The sequence below is a fragment of the Pristiophorus japonicus genome, chromosome 8 (genome assembly GCF_044704955.1).
Source record: "Pristiophorus japonicus isolate sPriJap1 chromosome 8, sPriJap1.hap1, whole genome shotgun sequence".
Classification (NCBI taxonomy): Eukaryota; Metazoa; Chordata; class Chondrichthyes; family Pristiophoridae; genus Pristiophorus; species Pristiophorus japonicus.
The window spans coordinates 16,381,078-16,399,812 of NC_091984.1; the positions used below are offsets into that span (position 1 = coordinate 16,381,078).

General features: G+C 50.2%; 1 protein-coding gene across 1 annotated transcript in view; it reads left to right on the forward strand.

Moving 5' to 3' along the window:
* The window catches only part of adgrl4 (adhesion G protein-coupled receptor L4), a 159,301-nt gene that overhangs the window by 67,830 nt on the left and 72,736 nt on the right, over positions 1–18,735 (forward strand). Inside the window, exons 3-4 of the mRNA XM_070886523.1 lie at positions 7,469–7,621; positions 18,322–18,392. Of these exons, the coding sequence (XP_070742624.1) occupies positions 7,469–7,621; positions 18,322–18,392 (224 nt within the window). The remainder of the gene's footprint in view (positions 1–7,468; positions 7,622–18,321; positions 18,393–18,735) is intronic.

An 18,735-nucleotide genomic window follows, 5' to 3' on the forward strand; every position in this document is an offset into this window, starting at 1 on the left:
GGCAGAGTTTAAGAATCAGGGGTTTTGCATTTAGAACTGAGATGAGGAGGAATTTCTTCTCTCAGATGGTCGTAAATCTGTAAAATTCTCTGCCACAGAGAGCTGTGGAGGCTGGGCCATTTAATATATTTAAGGTGGAGATAGACAGATTTTTGAACAATAAGGGTTATGGGGAGCGGACAGGGAAGTGGAGCTGAGCCCAAGATCAGATCAGCCATGATCTTATTAAATGGCAGATCATGCTCGTGTGTCTGAATGGCCTACTCCTGATCCTATTTCTTATGTCTTATGTCGACTCCTGACCAATATCCACACTTCTAGAGATCCTTGACGAATACAGACACACTGAATAATATCCAATCCCAATTTCCAAAGGTCAGGTTCAATTACACAAAGTAAAATTGTACATCAGTTTAAAAAATGTTTTTATTCGTTTTCAGCAACAGAAGTAATGGGGAGTATTTTTACTCCAAAAATGTGAGAGTTGGGTTCGGGTGGGTGTGTGAAGTGATAGAATCCTCAATCCCCGATTCCTAATCCACTCACTTCCGTTTTTACTGGAGGCAGAACAGGGCGGGCAGCCAAACAGCTCCCAGAAGGTGGGTTGGCAATGTATTATAAGAGCCTGGACACCTCGGATTTAACTGTGGCCGGGGTCCTGGGCCTCGGGATTCTCGGCTACTGCAGCGAGACAAAGGGAGGACAGCCTCGGGGAGCAATCCTTGTGGGCCGGGAGGAAGAGAGCTTGCTCCCGTCACCCAACCTCCCCCACCATCTTCCCCCCCCCGACCCCGCTCCATTCAAATCGCTCCCCCAACCCCGGGTCAAGGATCGGACCCCATCAGGGTTCGGAACCCCCTGGGTCAGAGATCGGAAACATCCCCCTGTGGTCTGGTCGGGGATCGAACCGCACCCTCCTACCCTGACGTTGGGGATCAGAGTGCCCGGGATCGGACACGCCCCCCCATCCCAAGGTTGGGGATCGGAACGCCCGGGATTGGATCACCCCCACCCCCCGAGTTTGGGGATTGGACCCCAGCCCCCAAGGTCAGGGATCGAAACCTCCTGGGATCAGATCACCCCCACCCCACCGTTGTCGGGACTCACACCTACCTGGGTCTCCGGCCTCTAGTCCATTGTTCCCCATTCAACTGGAAGCCAAGCCTGTCAATCAGGCTGACCTCTGGGCGGGGGACCTGTCCGTGATGTCACATGAACGCCTTACAGTTAAAATCCGAACTTTCCCCGCTCTCCGCTGGCACATCCCCCGCTCCCTCTCCCACCCTCCCCCCCGCCCCACTCCCCATCCACCACGCCTCCGCTCCCAATGGATCTGAAAGTTAAAATTCCAACCAATAAGACAAAAAGTGCTGAAAGAAATATTGAAGTTCTAATTCTGGCGGCACTGTTCTCGCAGCTTGTGGTATGTCCGGCCTCAGACAGCCAATAATCTGCTGGCCACTTGCAACCCCCGTGTTGACCCACAGATTCAATGGGAACAAGTTTGAAAGATGATAAAGAAGCAGGAACTTGCATTTATATCGCGCTTTTCACAATCTCAGGGCATCCCAAAGCGCTTTACAGCGAATAAAGTATTTTTTTGTAATGTACTCACTGTTGTAATGTAAAGAAGAAAGAAAGATTGAATTTATATAATGCCTTTCACGGCCACCAGACGTCTCAAAACGCTTTACAATTATAATTTTGAAGTAAAGTCACTGTTGTAAAGTGGGAAACGCAGCAGCCAATTTGCACACAAGCAAGCTCCCACAAACAGCAATGTGAGATTGACCAGGTTATGTATGTAAACCTGTAAATATCATATCTAATCACCAGAGGGCTCATCCCCTGGAGTCCCTTGGGAGCATCTGTACATAAGGAGGCCTCACAGGCTGGAGAGGCACTCTGAGATCTGTAATAAAGGACTATGGTCACACTTACTTTGAGCTTGCAGCATCTGGTCTGACTCTTTATGCAAGACGTAACAACTGGCGATGAGAAACAAATGACAAACCCCACCACAACAATGCAGAGAACCGTGGGCATCCTGGAGAAATTCTTGGTGGGAGATGATTGGGAAACCATCGTGGAGTGACTCGACCAATACTTCGTGGCCAACGAGCTGGAAGGAGAAGCGAACGCTGCCAAACGAAGGGCGATCCTCCTCACCGTTTGCGGGGCACCAACGTATGGCCTCATGAAAAATCTGCTCGCTCCAGCGAAGCCCACAGACAAGTCGTACGATGAATCGTGCACACTGGTCTAGGAGCATCTAAACCCAAAGGAAAGCGTTCTGATGCAAGGTATCGGTTCTACACGTACAAGAGGTCTGAAGGCCAGGAAGTGGTGAGCTATGTCGCCGAGCTAAGGCACCTTGCAGGATATTGTGAATTTGAAGGACACTTGGAGCACATGCTCAGGGACTTCTTTGCACTTGGCATTGACCATGAAGTAATACTTCGCAAACTTTTGACTGTAGAGATCCCAACCTTGAATAAAGCCATGGCGATAGCCCAGGCGTTTATCTCCACCAGTGACAATACCAAACAAATTTCTCAGCACACGAGTGCTGCTGCAAGTACTGTGAACAAAGTAACGTTGTTTTCGAATCGAAAGGTACAAGGCAGGTCTTACACACCTGCAGCTGCACGTCCGCAGATGACTCAGAGTCCACCATCAAGGGTGGTGAATACAAGGCCATTAACATCCTGTTGGCACTGCGGGGGTGATCATCATTTCCACTCATGCTGCTTCAAAGGATACGTTTGCAAGGGATGTGGATCAATGGGACACCTCCAACGTATGTGCAGGCGAGCTGCTAATCCTGCAAACCGCCATGTTGCAGAGGAGGACAGATCCACGGTGGATCACGATGAACCAGAGCCTCAGACTGAGGAGGCAGAGGTGCACACATTTACCACAAAGTGTCCCCCGATAATGCTGAAGGTTGAATTAAATGGACTCCCGGTGTCCATGGAGCTGGACATGGGCACAAGCCAGTCCATAATGAGCAAAAAGACTTTTGATAAATTGTGGTGCAGCGAGGTCTCAAGGTCCTGACTCCCATTCGTACTAAACTGAGAACATACACAAAGGAACTGATTCCCGTAATTGGCAGTGCTACCATAAAGATCTCCAACGATGGAGCGGTGCACGAATTACCACTCTGGGTGGTACCGGGCGCTGGCCCCACACTGTTCGGCAGGAGCTGGCTGGTAAAGATATGCTGGAACTGGGACGATGTCCGAGCGCTTTCATCCATCGACGACACCTCGTGTTCCCAGGTCCCAAACAAGTTCCCGTCGCTGTTCGAACTAGGCATCGGGAAGTTCCAAGGAGGAAAAGTGCAGATCCATTTGATTCCGGGGGCGCGACCCATCCATCACAAGGCGAGAGTGGTACCTTATATGATGAGCGAGAGGATGGAGATCGAACTGGACAGGCTGTAACGAGAAGGCATCATTTCGCCGATCGAATTCAATGAGTGGGCCAGTCCAATTGTTCCAGTCCTCAAGGGAGACGGCACCGTCAGAATCTGTGGTGATTATAAAGTAACTACCAATCATTTCTCACTGCAGGATCAATACACGCTACCGAAGGCAGACGACCTATTTGCATCGCTGGCGGGAGGGAAAACGTTCACGAAGCTGGACTTGACCTCACCCTACCTCACGCAGGAGCTGGAGGAATCATCGAAAGGCCTCACCTGCATCAACACGCACAAAGGTCTCTTCATTTACAACAGATGCCCATTTGGGATCCAATTGGCCGCAGCAATATTCCAGAGGGACATGGAAAGCTTGCTGAAGTCGGTCCCGTGCACTGTGGTCTTCCAGGACGACATCTTGGTTACAGGTCGGGACACCGTCGAGCACCTGCAGAACCTGGAGGAGGATCTTAGTTGGCTTAATCTTGTGGGGTTCAGGCTAAAACGCTCAAAGTTCATTTCCCTGGTGCCTGAAGTGAAGTTCCTGGGGAGAAGAATCGCGGCGGACAGCATCAGGCCCACCGATTCGAAGACGGAGGCAATCAAGAACGCACTGAGACCACAGAACGTGACGGGGCTCCGGTCGTTTCTAGTACTCCTGAAATATTTTGGTAACTTCTTACCAGGTCTTAGCACATTGTTAGAACCCCTGCACTCTTTACTGCGTAAAGAAGATGAATGGGTATGGGGTAAAAGCCAAGAAAATGCCTTTGAGAAAGCTAGGAAGCTGTTATGTTCAAACAAATTGCTTGTGTTGTATGATCCATGTAAACGTTTGGTATTAGCATCTGATCCGTCGTCGTACGGGGTCGGGTGTGTATTGCAATAAGCTAATGCATTTGGGAAATTGCAACCGGTTGCTTATGCATCCAGAAGTCTGTCTAAGGTTGAGAGGGCCTACAGTATGATCTAAAAAGAAGCGTTAGCGTGTGTTTATGGGGTAAAGAAAATGCACCAATATCAGTTCGGGCTCAAATTTGAATTGGAAACTGACCATAAGCCTCTTATATCCCTCGTTTCTGAAAGCAAGGGGATAAATACGAATGCATCGGCCCGCATCCAGAGATGAGCGCTCACGTTGTCCGCATACACCTACGCCATCCGCCACAGGCCAGGCAGAGAAAACTGTGCCGATGCTCTCAGTAGGCTGCCATTGCCCACCATAGGGGTGGAGATGGCACAGCCTGCAGATTTAGTTATGGTAATGGAAGCATTTGAGAGTGAGCAATCACCTGTTACCGCCCGACAAATTAGAACCTGGACGAGCCAGGACCCCTTACTGTCCTTAGTAAAAAAACTTTGCTCCATAGGAGTTGGTCTCGTGTCCCATTAGAGATACACGAGGAAATAAAGCCGTACCAGCGGCACAAAGATGAAATGTCTATACAGGCAGACTGCCTCCTATGGGGTAATCGGGTAGTGGTGCCAAAAAAGGGCAGGGACACTTTCATCAGTGATCTCCACAGCACCCACCCAGTCATCGTATTGATGAAAGCGATAGCCAGATCCCATGTGTGGTGGCCGGTATCGATGCAGACTTAGAGTCCTGCATACAGAAATATAATACATGTTCACAGTTAAGCAATGCACCCAGGGAGGTGCCACTAAGTTTATGGTCCTGGCCCTCCAAACCGTGGTCCAGGGTCCATGTTGACTATGCAGGCCCATTCTTGGGAAAAATGTTCTTAGTGGTTATAGATGCGTACTCCCAATGGATTGAATGTGTGATAATGTCGGCAAGCACATCCACTGCCACCATTGAAAGTCTACGGGCCATGTTTGTCACGCACGGCCTGCCTAATATCCTTGTAAGTGACATTTTCTATGTTTCTACAATGGCCCATGCTTTACCAGTGCCGAGTTCAAGGAGTTCATGACCGAAATGGGATCAAACCTGTCACATCTGCCCTGTTTAAACCAGCATCCAATGGTTAGGCAGAACGGGCAGTTCAAACAATCAAACAGAGCTTGAAACGGGTAACTGAAGGCTCACTGCAGACTCGCTTAAAGCGAGTCCTGCTTAGTTACCGCACAAGATCCCACTCGCTCACTGGGGTCCCTCCTGCTGAACTGCTCATGAAAAGGGCACTTAAGACAGGCTCTCGTTCGTACACCCTGATCCATACGAACAGGTAGAGAGCAGGCGGCTTCAACAGAATACATATCATGATCACGCAAATGTGTCACGCGAAATTGAGATTAATGTTCCTGTGTTGAACTATGGACAGGTCCCAAGTGGCTTCCTGGCACAGTGTTGGCCAAAGAGGGGAGTAGGGTGTTTGTGGTCAAACTCTCAAATGGACTCACCTGCAGGAAACACCTGGACCAAACCAAACTCAGACCCACGGACTATCCAGAACAACCCACAATAGACTCCACCTTTTTCGACCCTCCAACACACACACAAGTGGCAACCGACCCTGCGGTTGACCTCGAAGCAGAACCCATTACCCACAGCAGCCCAACGGGACTCACCACCCCCAGCAGCCCAGCAATGCCAGCTGTGCAGCAGCCCAGCGAGGGCCCAACAAATGACTCACCAAAACCAGCATTTGCACCGAGCTGATCAACCAGGGAAGGGAAGGCCCCAGATCGACTCACCTTGTAAATAGTTACACTATTGACATTGGGGAGGAAGTGTTGTTATATATGTAAACCTGTAAATATCATGTCTAACCACCAGAGGGCTTATCCCCTGGAGTCCCAAGGGATCCCACAATGTATATAAGGAGGCCTCACAGGCTGGAGAGGCACTCTGAGATCTGTAATAAAGGACTACGGTCACACTTTACTTTGAGCTTGCAGCATCTGGTCTGACTCTTTATTCAAGATGCAACAGACCAGATAATCTGTTTTTGTTATGTTGATTGAGGGATAAATATTGGCCAGGACACCAGGGATAACTCCCCTACTCTTCTTCGAAATAGTGCATGGGATCCTTTACGCTCACCTGAGAGGGAAGATCGGAATTCAGTTTAATGTCTCATCCGAATGTAGGGGAAAACAGCATTCAATTTGTGAACAGATAGGTCCCACAAACTGCAATTTGATAATGACCAGATGACCGGACACAAATGGGCCAAAATGGCTTCCTTCCGTAATGTAAATTTCTATGATTCTATGATTGATGTTGGTTGGGGGATAAATATTAGCCAGAACACCAGGGAGAGCTCCCATGCTCTTCTTCGAAACATTGCCGTTGGTTCTTTTCAAGTCCACCTGAGAGGGCAGACAGGGCCTCAGTTTAACGTCTCATTTGAAAGTAAGACTGATAATACAGTCGAAACGCATATGCAGCACCATGGGCCTGATAATACAGTCCCAGTTATTATGGTATCAGCTTTGGATCAGCGGTAACAATCTCCCCTGAGGCAGAAAGTCGTGGGGAAATGTTCCCTTTACGCTGCACGCGTGTGGCGGCCGCGCGGTAATCGACAAGCTCCCGCACCAGCCGCTCACAAGCTTTTACATTGGAAATACCGGCAATGTGCAGAAATTTAATCCACTCAGGACATAGTGCAGCCTACGGGGGCATTGTTGTAGGGTCAAGTCTCACTTCAGAGACTTGAGCATAAAAATCTAGGCTGACACTCCAGTGCAGTGCTGAGGGAGCGCTGCACTTTCGGAGGTGCTGTCTTTCGATGAAACGTTTAACCGAGGCCCCGCCTGCTCTCTAAGGTGGTAGTAAAAGAACCCATGGCACTAATCCAAAGAGGAGCGCAGGAGTTATCCCCGGTGTCCTGGCCAGAGGTTATCCCATCACAAAGCAACATCACCAAAAAACAGATTATCTGGTCACTATCACATTGCTGTTTGTGGGAGCCTGCTGTGCAAAATTGGCTACCGCATTTCCTACATTACAACAGTGATGACACTTCAAAAAGTACTTCATTGAATTGTAAAATACTTTGAGACGTCCGGTGGTTGTTCTTTCTTTCTTCTTCTTGATGGCTTTAATGACAGGTAACGTTTCGATTGCAGATGATGATGAGTGTCAGAATGCAACATTAACGTGTGGACAGAATGCAACCTGCACCAACACACATGGGAGCTACTACTGCACGTGTGTCAAAGGTTACGAGTCGTCAGAACTAAAGAAGAAATTTACGCCAAATGATGGCACCACCTGCCAAGGTATGAACAACTATTTGCTTGATCGCACCGATTGTGTCCCAATTCCAAAGCGCTGATTAAAAGAAACTGTAAATTTTGGAAATTTGAAATCAGAATTAGAAACTTTGGAAGCAGACAGCTGATCCATTAGTATCAATGTACATAGAATGACTTAGAATTTACAGCACAGAAACAGGCCATTCGGCCCCAATGGTCCATGCCGGTGTTTATGCTCCACGCAAGCCTCCTCCCACCTTTCTACTTCGAATGCTAACAGCATATCCTTCTCCTCCTTTCTCCCTCATATGTTAATCCAACTTCCCCTTAAAAGCATCTATGCTATATGGCTCAACTACTCCTTGTGGTAGCGAGTTCCATATTCTCACCACTTTCTGAAGAAAGGAGATTCTCCTTAATGGATTTATTAATGACTATCTTACATTTACTGCCCCTAGCTAATGGCTATTAACACAGGTTGGTCAAAGGTTGTCAGAACCCATTGGCTGCCATTTTGTAATCGTAGTTAGCATATCTGTACACTTGCATATCCTGTGAAGGGATTCACCTCTCTGTCAGTTGCCAGTACTGACAGGATGGGAGCACCTTCAACACACGGACTGCAGCGGCTGGACAAGGTGGCTCACCAACCTCTTCTCTGGGACAACTAGAGATGGGCAAAAGATGCTGGACTTGCCAGCAATGCCCATGTGGTCCTTGAGAAGGGGGTGGTAAACTGCCTTGTCCAATGAGAATCAATGGGGAAAAAATCTCTCACCTGTGGTTGAGACGTTTGTGAGTTCAAGCCCAAGCAGAAATGGTTTCCATTGGCAGGAGGGTCAGTAACCAGTAGACACGGATTTAAGATCATTGTCAAATGAACCGGGGGCGGTGGGGGGAGAGAAGAAGAATTTTTTTATAAGTTGTTATGATCTGGAGTGCACTGCCTGAAAGGGCGGTGGAAGCAGATTCAATAGTAACATTCAAAAGAGAATTGATAAATAATTGGAAAGGTAAAATTCGCAGGGGTATGGGCAAAGAGCAGGGGAGTGGGACTAACTGGATAGCACTTAGAAAAACCCGACACAGGCACGATCGGCTGAATGGCCTCCTTCTGTGCTGTAAGATTCTATATGGTGTGAGCTCAGAGCCTAGACCTGACACTTCAGTGTTACAAGTGACTCAGCTGTCAGAGCTGTATTTTGGTTGAGATGTTAACTGAAGGCCCTGTCCACTTGGTGGCTCAGGTGCATATTAAAGGCTCCCCTGGCACTATTCAAACAACAGTGCAGAGTTTCCCCCATTGTCCTGAGCAACATTCCTCCCCGACCAAAAACACCAAAGGGCAGGTTGAGTGGTCATTTGCGCCACTGCTGTTTGTGTGGTGAGGGTGTGCAGCTGTCTTTTGCCGACAGAGCAACAGTCAACAGTGTCCAACATCAATCAACCTCACGGTCCACGGAAGATTAATTTATGTGAATTATTAAGAGGGTAGTAGAAATCTGGATCTCTCGCAACTCCAAAAGGCTGTGGAGGCTGGGGAACAATTGGAGCTTTCAAGACCGAGAATAATGGATTTGTTTTTTTGGTGTCAAGGGATATGGAGCAAAGGCGGGAAAATTGAGTTGAGAAACATATCAGCCATATCATAGCTGAATGGCGGGGCAGGCCTGAGAGGCTGAATGACCTACTCCTGTTCCTAATGCTGGCACATTACTAATCCTGAAGAATCTCACACCATTTCAGGGGAGCCAGTCCACCCTGCGCACAATGGACCCGAGGATTAAACTCCTCCGAAACGCTGTGCCCACACAAACGATGAAATGAGTCTATGAAACGGGCGAAAGTGAATTGACATCAATGCAAGTATGAATGGGCGGAGTGTAAGATGGGCTGCTTATTGGCTATTGACCGTTGAATAGCAGAGCAAGATGAAGGGGCTGAATGGTCTACTCCTTGCAATATATCCTTGTTCCCACGCCTACTGTCTTGCTTTAAAATCCATGTAAGATCAAAGACTCCATAGACTCAGTTATCCGCCGCACTCCATTATCCAGCAAGGGAAGGGGAGGGAGGGGAAGGTAGGGGAGGAGAGAGGATGGAAGGGGAAGAGAGGGGAGGGGAGGGGAGGAGGGGAGGGGAGGGATGAGGAGGGGAGAGGAGGAGTGGGGAGGGGAGGGGAGGATAGGGGAGGGGTGGGGAGGGATGAGGAGGGGAGGGGAGCAGTGGGGAGGGGAGGGGAAGATAGAGGAGGGGAGGGGAGATGAGGGAAGAGGGAGAGGAGGGGAGGGATGGGGAGGGGAGGGGAGGAGTGGGGAGGGCAGGGGATGATAGGGGAGGGGAGGGAAAGGGAAGGGGAAGGGGAGGGGAGGGAAGAGGGAGGGGAGGGAGGGAAGGGGAGGGAAGGGGAGGGGAGAAGTCGGGAGGGGAGCAAAGCAGAGGGGAGGGGAAAGAAGAGGGAGGGGAGGGAAGAGGGAGGGAAGGGAGGGGAGGGGAGGGGAAGGGAGGGATGGGGATGGGAGGAGTGGGGAGGGGAGAAAAGCAGAGGGGAGGGGAGGGAAGAGGGAGGAGAGAGAAAAGGGAGGGGAGTGATGGGGGAGGGAGGGAAGGGGAGAGGAGGGGTGGGGAGGGGAGGGGAGGTAATGTGAGGGGAGGACAATGGAGGGGAGCGAAGGGGAAGGGAATGGAAGGGAGGGGAGAGAAATGGAGGGGTTTGGAGGGAAGGGGAGGGGAGGGAGGAGGATCCCTTATGTCATGTATGTAACCACAATGTAACACCACTGTATTACTGTATACACTCAACCTAGATACACACCTTGACCACAAGGGGTGAACTTGTGGGAGACCTGCCTTACCTGATCACACAGGTATAAAAAGGGAGGTCCCATGCAGGGCCATGGTCTTTGGAGTCCTGTGAATAAAGAGTTAAGATCACAGAGTGACCTTTTCCCCAGAATATGCCTCGTGTAGTTTCATGCTGTAGAGTAAGGACTTTACATTGGCGACGAGAAACGGGAATTCATGACCCACGAGAATGGCCACCGGTAGTGTAGGGGAACGGTACTGTGTTGGGGAAGACTGGGATGATTTTGTCGAGAGGCTTCAGCAAAGCTTCATTACGAAAGAATGGTTGGGGGATGCAGCGGCCGACAAGCGAAGGGCTCATCTTTTGACCAGCTGCGGACCAAAGACTTACGCGCTCATGAAGGACTTACTAGCACCCGAAAAGCCGGCGGACAAAACCTTTGAAGAACTTAGCAAATTGATCGGCGAGTAGCATACATATGGCCCGACACAGATTCTACACCCACCGACGTCGTGAACAACAGAGCATACCAGACTCCATAGCGGGCCTCCGGCGTTTGGCCAGCCTCTGTAAGTTCACAGATGCCTGCAGGGGGGGGGAGATGTTAAGGGAGTTCTTTATCGAGGGCATCGGTCATGCGGGAATTTTCCGCAAATTAATTGAGACCAAGGATTTGACCTTGGAAGCGGCGGCGTTGATAGCTCAAACTTTCATGGCGGGGGAGGAAGAGACGAAAATAATATACGCGCGCAATTCTGCCTCTAACGCGGTGATGGATCAGGGAGTCAACATCATCAATGCGACTCAGAGCCCCTCAGGCAGGCAGGGGCAGTCCGACACTCCCCAGGCAGCAATAGACCCCAGAGTAGGACTTCAACAGAGACAATGGCAGGCTGAACGGACATTCACGCCATCACAGTGGACAATGCGGCCCGGGATGGGGCCATTGACACCCACTAATAGGGTACTTAAGAGCAGTCAAAGGGACAGTCAGCGCGGAATGCCTGGCCAACGATGGAAACTTTAACTCATGCTGGAGGTGTGGGGGAAAACACTCAGCCAGATCTTGCAGATTTCAAGTTTGCCTGCAGAAATTGAAATCTCAGTGGCCACTTAGTTCGAATGTGCAGGAAGTCTGCAACCAGACTAATATATGAGGCAGATGGGCCAGAAGAGGGTTCTTTGAGGCAGGATGACTTTTGGGGCAAATCGATGGACGCCGAGGTTCAGCGGGTCCATGTTGCGAATATTCACAGTTCATACACCAAAACGCCACCAATGATGATGAGGGTTTTATTAAATGGTATCCTAGTACGCATGGAGCTGGACACTGGGGCTAGCCAGTCACTCATGGGCGTTCAGCAATTTGAGAAGCTATGGCCACTTAAAGCCAGTGGAGCCAAATTAGCACGTATTGAGACACAATTACGGACTTACACTAAAGAAATCATTCTGGTGCTAGACAGTGCAATTTTGGCTGTCACACACAATGGGTTAGTGAATCGGCTGCCGCTCTGGATTGTCCCGGGCAATGGTCCCGCACTGTTGGGGAGGAGCTGGTTAGCCGAGATGAACTAGAAATGGCGGGATGTTCATGCAATGTCATCTGTGGAGCGAAGTCCGTGCTCACAATTCCTACAACAATTCGATTCACTATTCCAACCTGGCGTCGGAACGTTCAAAGGCACTAAAGTATTGATACACATCACCCCGGATGCCAGGCCAGTGCACCACAAAGCCATAGCGGTGCCGTATGTGATACGGGAAAAGATCAAGAGCGAATTGGACTGGCTGTTGCGAGAGGGCATTATCTCGCCTGTTGAATTCAGCGACTGGGCGAGCCCCATCGTTCCCGTTCTGAAAGCGGATGGCTCTGTCAGGATCTGTGGCGACTACAAGGCCACCATGAATCGGGTGTCCCTACAAGATCAATACTCGCTCCCGAGAGCGGAGGACCTCTTCGCCACGCTGGCAGGCGGCAAGCTGTTCACCAAGTTGGACCTCACTTCAGCCTAAATGACCCAGGAACTGGCTGACGAATCTAAACTACTGCCCACCATCACCATGCACAAGGGACTATTCGTTTATAACAGGTGCCTGTTTGGCATTCGATCAGCAGCCGCGATTTTTCAATGAAACATGGAAAGCCTGCTTAAATCCATTCCTGGAACGATCGTATTCCAGGACGACATGCTCATCGCGGGCCGAGACACCGAGGAACACCTCCACAACCTGGAGGAGGTGCTACGCTGACTGGACCGGGTAGGCCTGCGACTCAAGAAGTCGAAATGTGCATTCTTAGCTCCTGAGGTTGAGTTTCTGGGCAGGAGGGTTGCTGCAGATGGGATTCGGTCCACCGAATCCAAAACAGAGGCGATTCAACGAGCACCCAGGCCCTGCAACACATCGGAGTTGCGTTCATTCCTGGGACTGTTGCACTATGTCAGGAACTTTCTGCCGAACTTGAGCATGTTGTTGGAGCCGCTACACGTGCTCCTGTGTAAGGGTTGCGATTGGTTTTGGGGGGACTGTCAGGAACGGGCTTTTGATCGGGCGCAAAACCTACTTTGTTCAAACAAGTTGTTGACCCTGTACAACCCCTGTAAAAAATTGGTTCTGACATGTGATGCATCGTCCTGTGGGGTTGGGTGTGTGTTGCAGCAGGGCAATGCTGAGGGTCAACTACAACATGTGGCTTATGCCTCCAGGTCGCTCTCTCAAGCAGAACAGGGATATGGGATGGTCAAGAAGGAAGCGCTTGCTTGTGTCTATGGTGTAAAAAACATGCATCAATACCTCTTTGGTAGGAAGTTTGAATTAGAGACAAACCACAAACTATTAACATCCCTGTTGTCAGAGAGCAAGGCTATCAATGCCGATGCATCAGCTCGCATACAGCGATGGGCTCTCACGCTGGCTGCTTATGACTACTCCATCCGGCACTGGCCCGGCACTGAAAATTGCGCTGACGCGCTCAGCAGGCTTCCACTGGCCACCACTGAGGGGGCAGCGGTGCAAAGCGCCGAGATGGTCATGGCTGTCGATGCCTTTGACAGCGCAGGCTCCCCGATCACAGCCTGCCACATCAAAATCTGGACAAACAGAGATCCCCTCCTGTCCCTGATTAAGAAATGTGTCCTGACTGGGGATTGGGCGCCCACACACGGAGCATGCCCTGAGGAGGTCAGACCATTCCACAGACGGATGGATGAGCTCTCCATCCAAGCCGACTGCCTAATATGGGGCAGCCGGGTAGTTATGCCCCAGAAGGTCAGGGAGGCATTCATCAGGGAACTCCACAGCGAGCACCCAGGCATTGTGCTGATGAAGGCCATTGGCCGGTCACATGTTTGGTGGCCTGGAATTGATTCAGACCTGGAACACTGTGTTCACAGGTGCACGACATGTGCCCAGCTGGGTAATGCCCCCAGGGAGGCCCTGCTCAGCCCGTTGCCCTGGCCCACCAGGCCATGGTCACGCATTCATGTTGACTACGCGGACCCGTTCATGGGTAAGATGTTCCTTATTGTGGTAGATGCGTATTCGAAATGGATCGAGTGCATCATTCTGAATTCATGCACGTCATCCACCACCGTGGAAAACCTACGTGCGATCTTTGCAACCCATGGCTTGCCGGACATCCTGGTTAGTGATAATGGCCCACGTTTCACAAGCTGTGAATTCCGAGAGTTTATGTTGGGCAATGGCATCAACCACGTCAGGACTGCACCGTTCAAGTCGGCCTCCAATGGCTAGGCTGCACGTGCGGTCTAAATCATTAAGCAAGGTATGCTCAGGATTCAAGGACCCTCCCTACAATGCCACCTATAGCGTCTCCTGCTGGCATATAGATCCAGACCGCACTCGCTCACGTGGGTCCTGCCCGCAAAGCTACTAATGAAACAGACACTCAAAATTCAGTTGTCCCTCATTCACCCAGTCCTGACCGACATAGTTGAGGGCAAGCGCAAGTCACAAAATGAGTACCATGACCGTAATTCGAGGGGGAGATATATCGAAATAAATGATCCTGTATTCGTCCTCAATCACGCCATGCGGCCCAAATGGCTTGAGGGCACTGTAATTGACAAAGAGGGGAATAGGGTCACCGTGGTAAAACTCAACAATGGTCAGATATGCCGTAAGCATCTGGACCAAGTAAAAAAAAGGTTCAGCATCAACACGGAGGAACCTGAAGAAGACTATGAGATGGAACTCACAACACCACCAGTGAACAAGCAACAAGAGCAATCAGAAGAATGAACAGCCCCGACGGTCAGGCCAGACAGGGCGGAATCACCACAGGTGATAGACACTCACGTCAGTGTCTAACAATCAGAGTCCCAACTACAGCGCTCCACGAGGGAGCGTAGACCACCTGAAAGACTAAACCTATGATCCCAATAAGACTTTGGGAGGGGAGGTGATGTCATGTATGTAACCACAATGTAGCACCACTGTATTACTGTATATACTCAACCTAGATGCACACCTTGACCACAAGGGGTGAACTTGTGGGAGACCTGCCTTACCTGATCACACAGGTATAAAATGGGAGGTCCCTCGCAGGGTCATGGTCTTTGAAGTCCTGTGAATAAAGAGTTAAGGTCACAGAGTGACCTTGTCCCCAGAATGTGCCTCGTGTGGTTTCATACTGTGGAGTAAGGACTTTACACTTTATATGCTGGATATCAGAGATCCCACTACACTGAATGCTGAAGTAACACATTCTAATGAACTCTAACATTCACAGTCTTTGAAACAATGTAGGAACTTGCAAAACCCCACTTTGGAGATCTGCCGTGAGTAATTGATTTCCACTGTTAGGGAGGTGGTCGGCAGTAAGTTGGATACGAGGAAACCATAGCCATGCCTTAAAAAAATGAATGTTGTTTGCTGTACACAGTATGAATTTTATAGACATTGATGAATGTAGTGTAGATTTTGCTAGCGGCTGTGGTGCCCATACTCATTGCCAGAACACAATTGGAGGATTTTATTGCTCCTGTATTAGTGGATTTCAAATATCTTCAGGGATTTCAGCTTTCAAACTGGAGCCAATTCCACCCACATCATCTGTGAAGGTCTGTTATTACCGGTGATGAAAAAAAATAATCTTTAGACAAAAAAAAATTAATCTAGAATCTGTATGAACTTGTTATCTAACTTTCCAGAGCTAATTTGGCACACTGGTCTCAGAGCCAGACAGAGGGGAGGAACGGGTGGATGAGGGGAGTGGAGAAGAGGAGAGGGGAGGGGGCGGGTGGAGAGGGGAGGGAGGGGAGGAGTGGAGAGGGGAGGAGAGCAGAGGGGAGGGGAGTGGAAGAGGGGAGTGGATGAGGGGAGAGGAGGAGAGCAGAGGGGAGAGAATTCGTCACAGGAGAGGAAAGGGGAGGACTGTGGAGGGCAGGGCAGGAGATGAGAGGAGGAGAAGAAAGGAGAGGGGAAAGGGAGGGGATGAGGGAAGGGGCGGAGAGGGTAAAGAGAGGGGACGAAGGGAGGGAATGAGGGGAGAAAACGGAGGGGAGTGGAGGGAAAAGAACAGGAGGGGAGGAGAGGGGAGGGGAAGGGAGAGGAGAGGAGGGGAGGGGAGGAGTGGGGAAGGGAGGGGAAGGGAGGGGAGAGGAGAGGACGAGAGGGGAGGGGAGGAGAGGAGTGGGGAGGGGAGAGGAGGGGAGGGGAGGAGTGAGGAGGGGAGGGCAGGAGAAGGGAGCAGAAGGGAGAGGAGAAGAGGGGAAGGGAGGAGTGGGGAAGGGAAGGGAAGGGAGGGGAGAGGAGAGGACGGGAGGGGAGGGGAGGAGAGGAGTGGGGAGGGGAGAGGAGGGGAGGGGAGGAGTGAGGAGGGGAGGGCAGGAGAAGGGAGCAGAAGGGAGAGGAGAAGAGGGGAGGGGAGGAGTGGGGAGGGGAGGAGAAGGGAGGGGAGAGAAGGGGAGGGGAGGAGTGGGGAGGGGAGGGGAAGGGAGGGGAGAGGAGGAGAGGGGAGAGGAGGGGAGGGGAGGAGTGCGGAGGGGAGGGTAGAAGAAGGGAGTAGAAGTGAGAGGAGAGGAGGGGAGGGGAGGAGTGGGAAAGGGAGGGGAAGGGAGTGGAGAGGAGAGGACGGGAGGGAAGGAGTTGTAAGGGGAGGTGAGGGGATGAGAGGTGGGGAGGAGAGGTGAGGGTAGGTGAGGGGATGAGTGGAGGAGAGGGAGGGGAAAGGAGGGGATGAGGGGAGGGAAGGAGAGGGAGGGTATGTGAAGGGAGGAGTGGGGAATATGGGGAGGGTTGGAGCCCCAATCGAAAGATTGAACACAGAACAAAGGCTCATTCTCCATTACCTTACCAAGAGAGTGCTGCATTGCCAGAGGTCCCGCCCTTCTGATAAGGTTATGAAGCTGAGGCACTGCTCGGGTGGATTTTAAAGATCCCATGGCACTATTCAAAAAGTTCACCCAGCATCCTAGGCAATATTTTCCCTCACCGAGCACTAGCAGTTAAATAGATTAACTGATCATTCCTCATCTTGTTGCTGGTTGTCGGATCTTGCTGTGTGTGCTAAGTATTTGCAAACCAGTCACTATACCACAAAGTAATTACTGTAGGTGAAGCATTCGGAGAAATATGATAACATGCTACATGCTGCAAATTGCTTTTGGCCCGTTTTCAGGCCCAAAATGGCCACCATGTCTGAAAATACTTCCCAACCGCACGGCCCGAGGTCAGCCCAAAATTGGGCCTTGGGCCTCATTAAATATTATTCGGGTGAGCAGCCAGCACTTGTTACCCCTCCACAGGCCAGTCGGGCCATTTTAAGAAAATCATTCTCGTAGCCGCTTGCCTCGCTGACTGCGTCCTGAAGGTAGGTCTCGGGGGTGAGGTGGGTGGGGGGAGGGGCGTTGTGTGGACCACCAACGGAATGGGATGCCGAGCAGGTCGGGGGAGCACTCCTGCACCTCCTGGCTCCACTGCACTGTCAAAGGTGCTGTCTTTCGGTTGAAACGTTAAACCAAAGCCCTACCTGCTGTCTCAGGTGGATATAAAAGATCCCTTTTTCTGTGCCTGGTCTCCAATGAGCAAGTGCCCAGGGTGGCACAGTTAGCATCGAGAGCCCAGAATTAGAGCGCTGTAGCTGTCAACCCATTTCCCATCATACTGCAGTGCTGCATGTCAAAAGCAAACCACAAGCAAGATATTGGTTGAAAATGAGTGTGCAAAGGTGCAATCAAACTAGAACTGCAGTATTGTGCAAAGCAATTTTACCTTCCACTGATGCTATACTCAGGATACTGAGCAGATTATCTGTTTTAGTAATGTTGGTTGAGAGATAAATATTGGCCCTGGACATCGGGGAGAACTCCCCTGCTCTTCTTCCATTAGCGCCATGGGATCTTTTAAGTCCATTTGAGAGGGGAGATGCGCCCTCGGTTCAACCGACGGATGGCTCCTACCAATGGTGCAGCACTCCCTCAGTACTGCACTGAAGTGTCAGCCTGGATTACGTGCCCTGGTGTGGGGCTTGAATCCACCACCTTTGACTCAGAGTGCTGCCCACTGAGCCACAGCTGACTCCTGCGAATGAACTGAAAGGCTGCCTCCCTACATCTGAGGTGGAATCTTCTGAAGATTTCTGTGTTAACGGGGTTTCCCGATAATGGTTGTATGTCCAGGGGTGGACTGCTGGGCTAAATTGCTAGAGAGTCTAATAGTTTAATCAGGTACAAAATTCACATTGTATAAGTTCTAAATTAGTAATTAAACTATTTTCAAGGACATTATATGACAGGTGATTTATTAGTAATATGATAATTATTTGTCAAGTAATCGGCATTAGGCAAACTGACTGACAATGACATTGATGGGAACAGTTTGGTCGATAATACAATCTGACGATGCGTTGAACACCTGTTTGAAGTTAATGATTTTTTTCCCCCTGCTATTTCAGAGATTTCAGAGACGCCCTGCCATTTAAATAATGCCTGTCTCTCAGGAAGGATTAATGAAACCTTGCAGCAGGTAATGCCACATCTCGAATAAGATAAGAGACCGATGCAGAAAAACAAGGTCCTTCGTGCTTTAAATTGTGCGTTAAGCGGCCTGAAGTGCAAACTGCTGTCGCTTTGCAACAAACTCACATTTTAGTAATAAACTGAGACTGAGACAACCACACACGTCAACTTTTGATAAGGCATTTTCAGGGGATTTTCAGATGGCTTAAATGCAAGCTTCACCGAGGCAGGTTTTTTTATTAATTCATTTTTTAAATGGAAGGGCCAGCATGTATTGTCCATCCCTAATTGCCCTCGAGAAGGTGGTGCTGAGCCACCTTCTTGAACCGCTGCAGTCCGTGTGGTGAAGG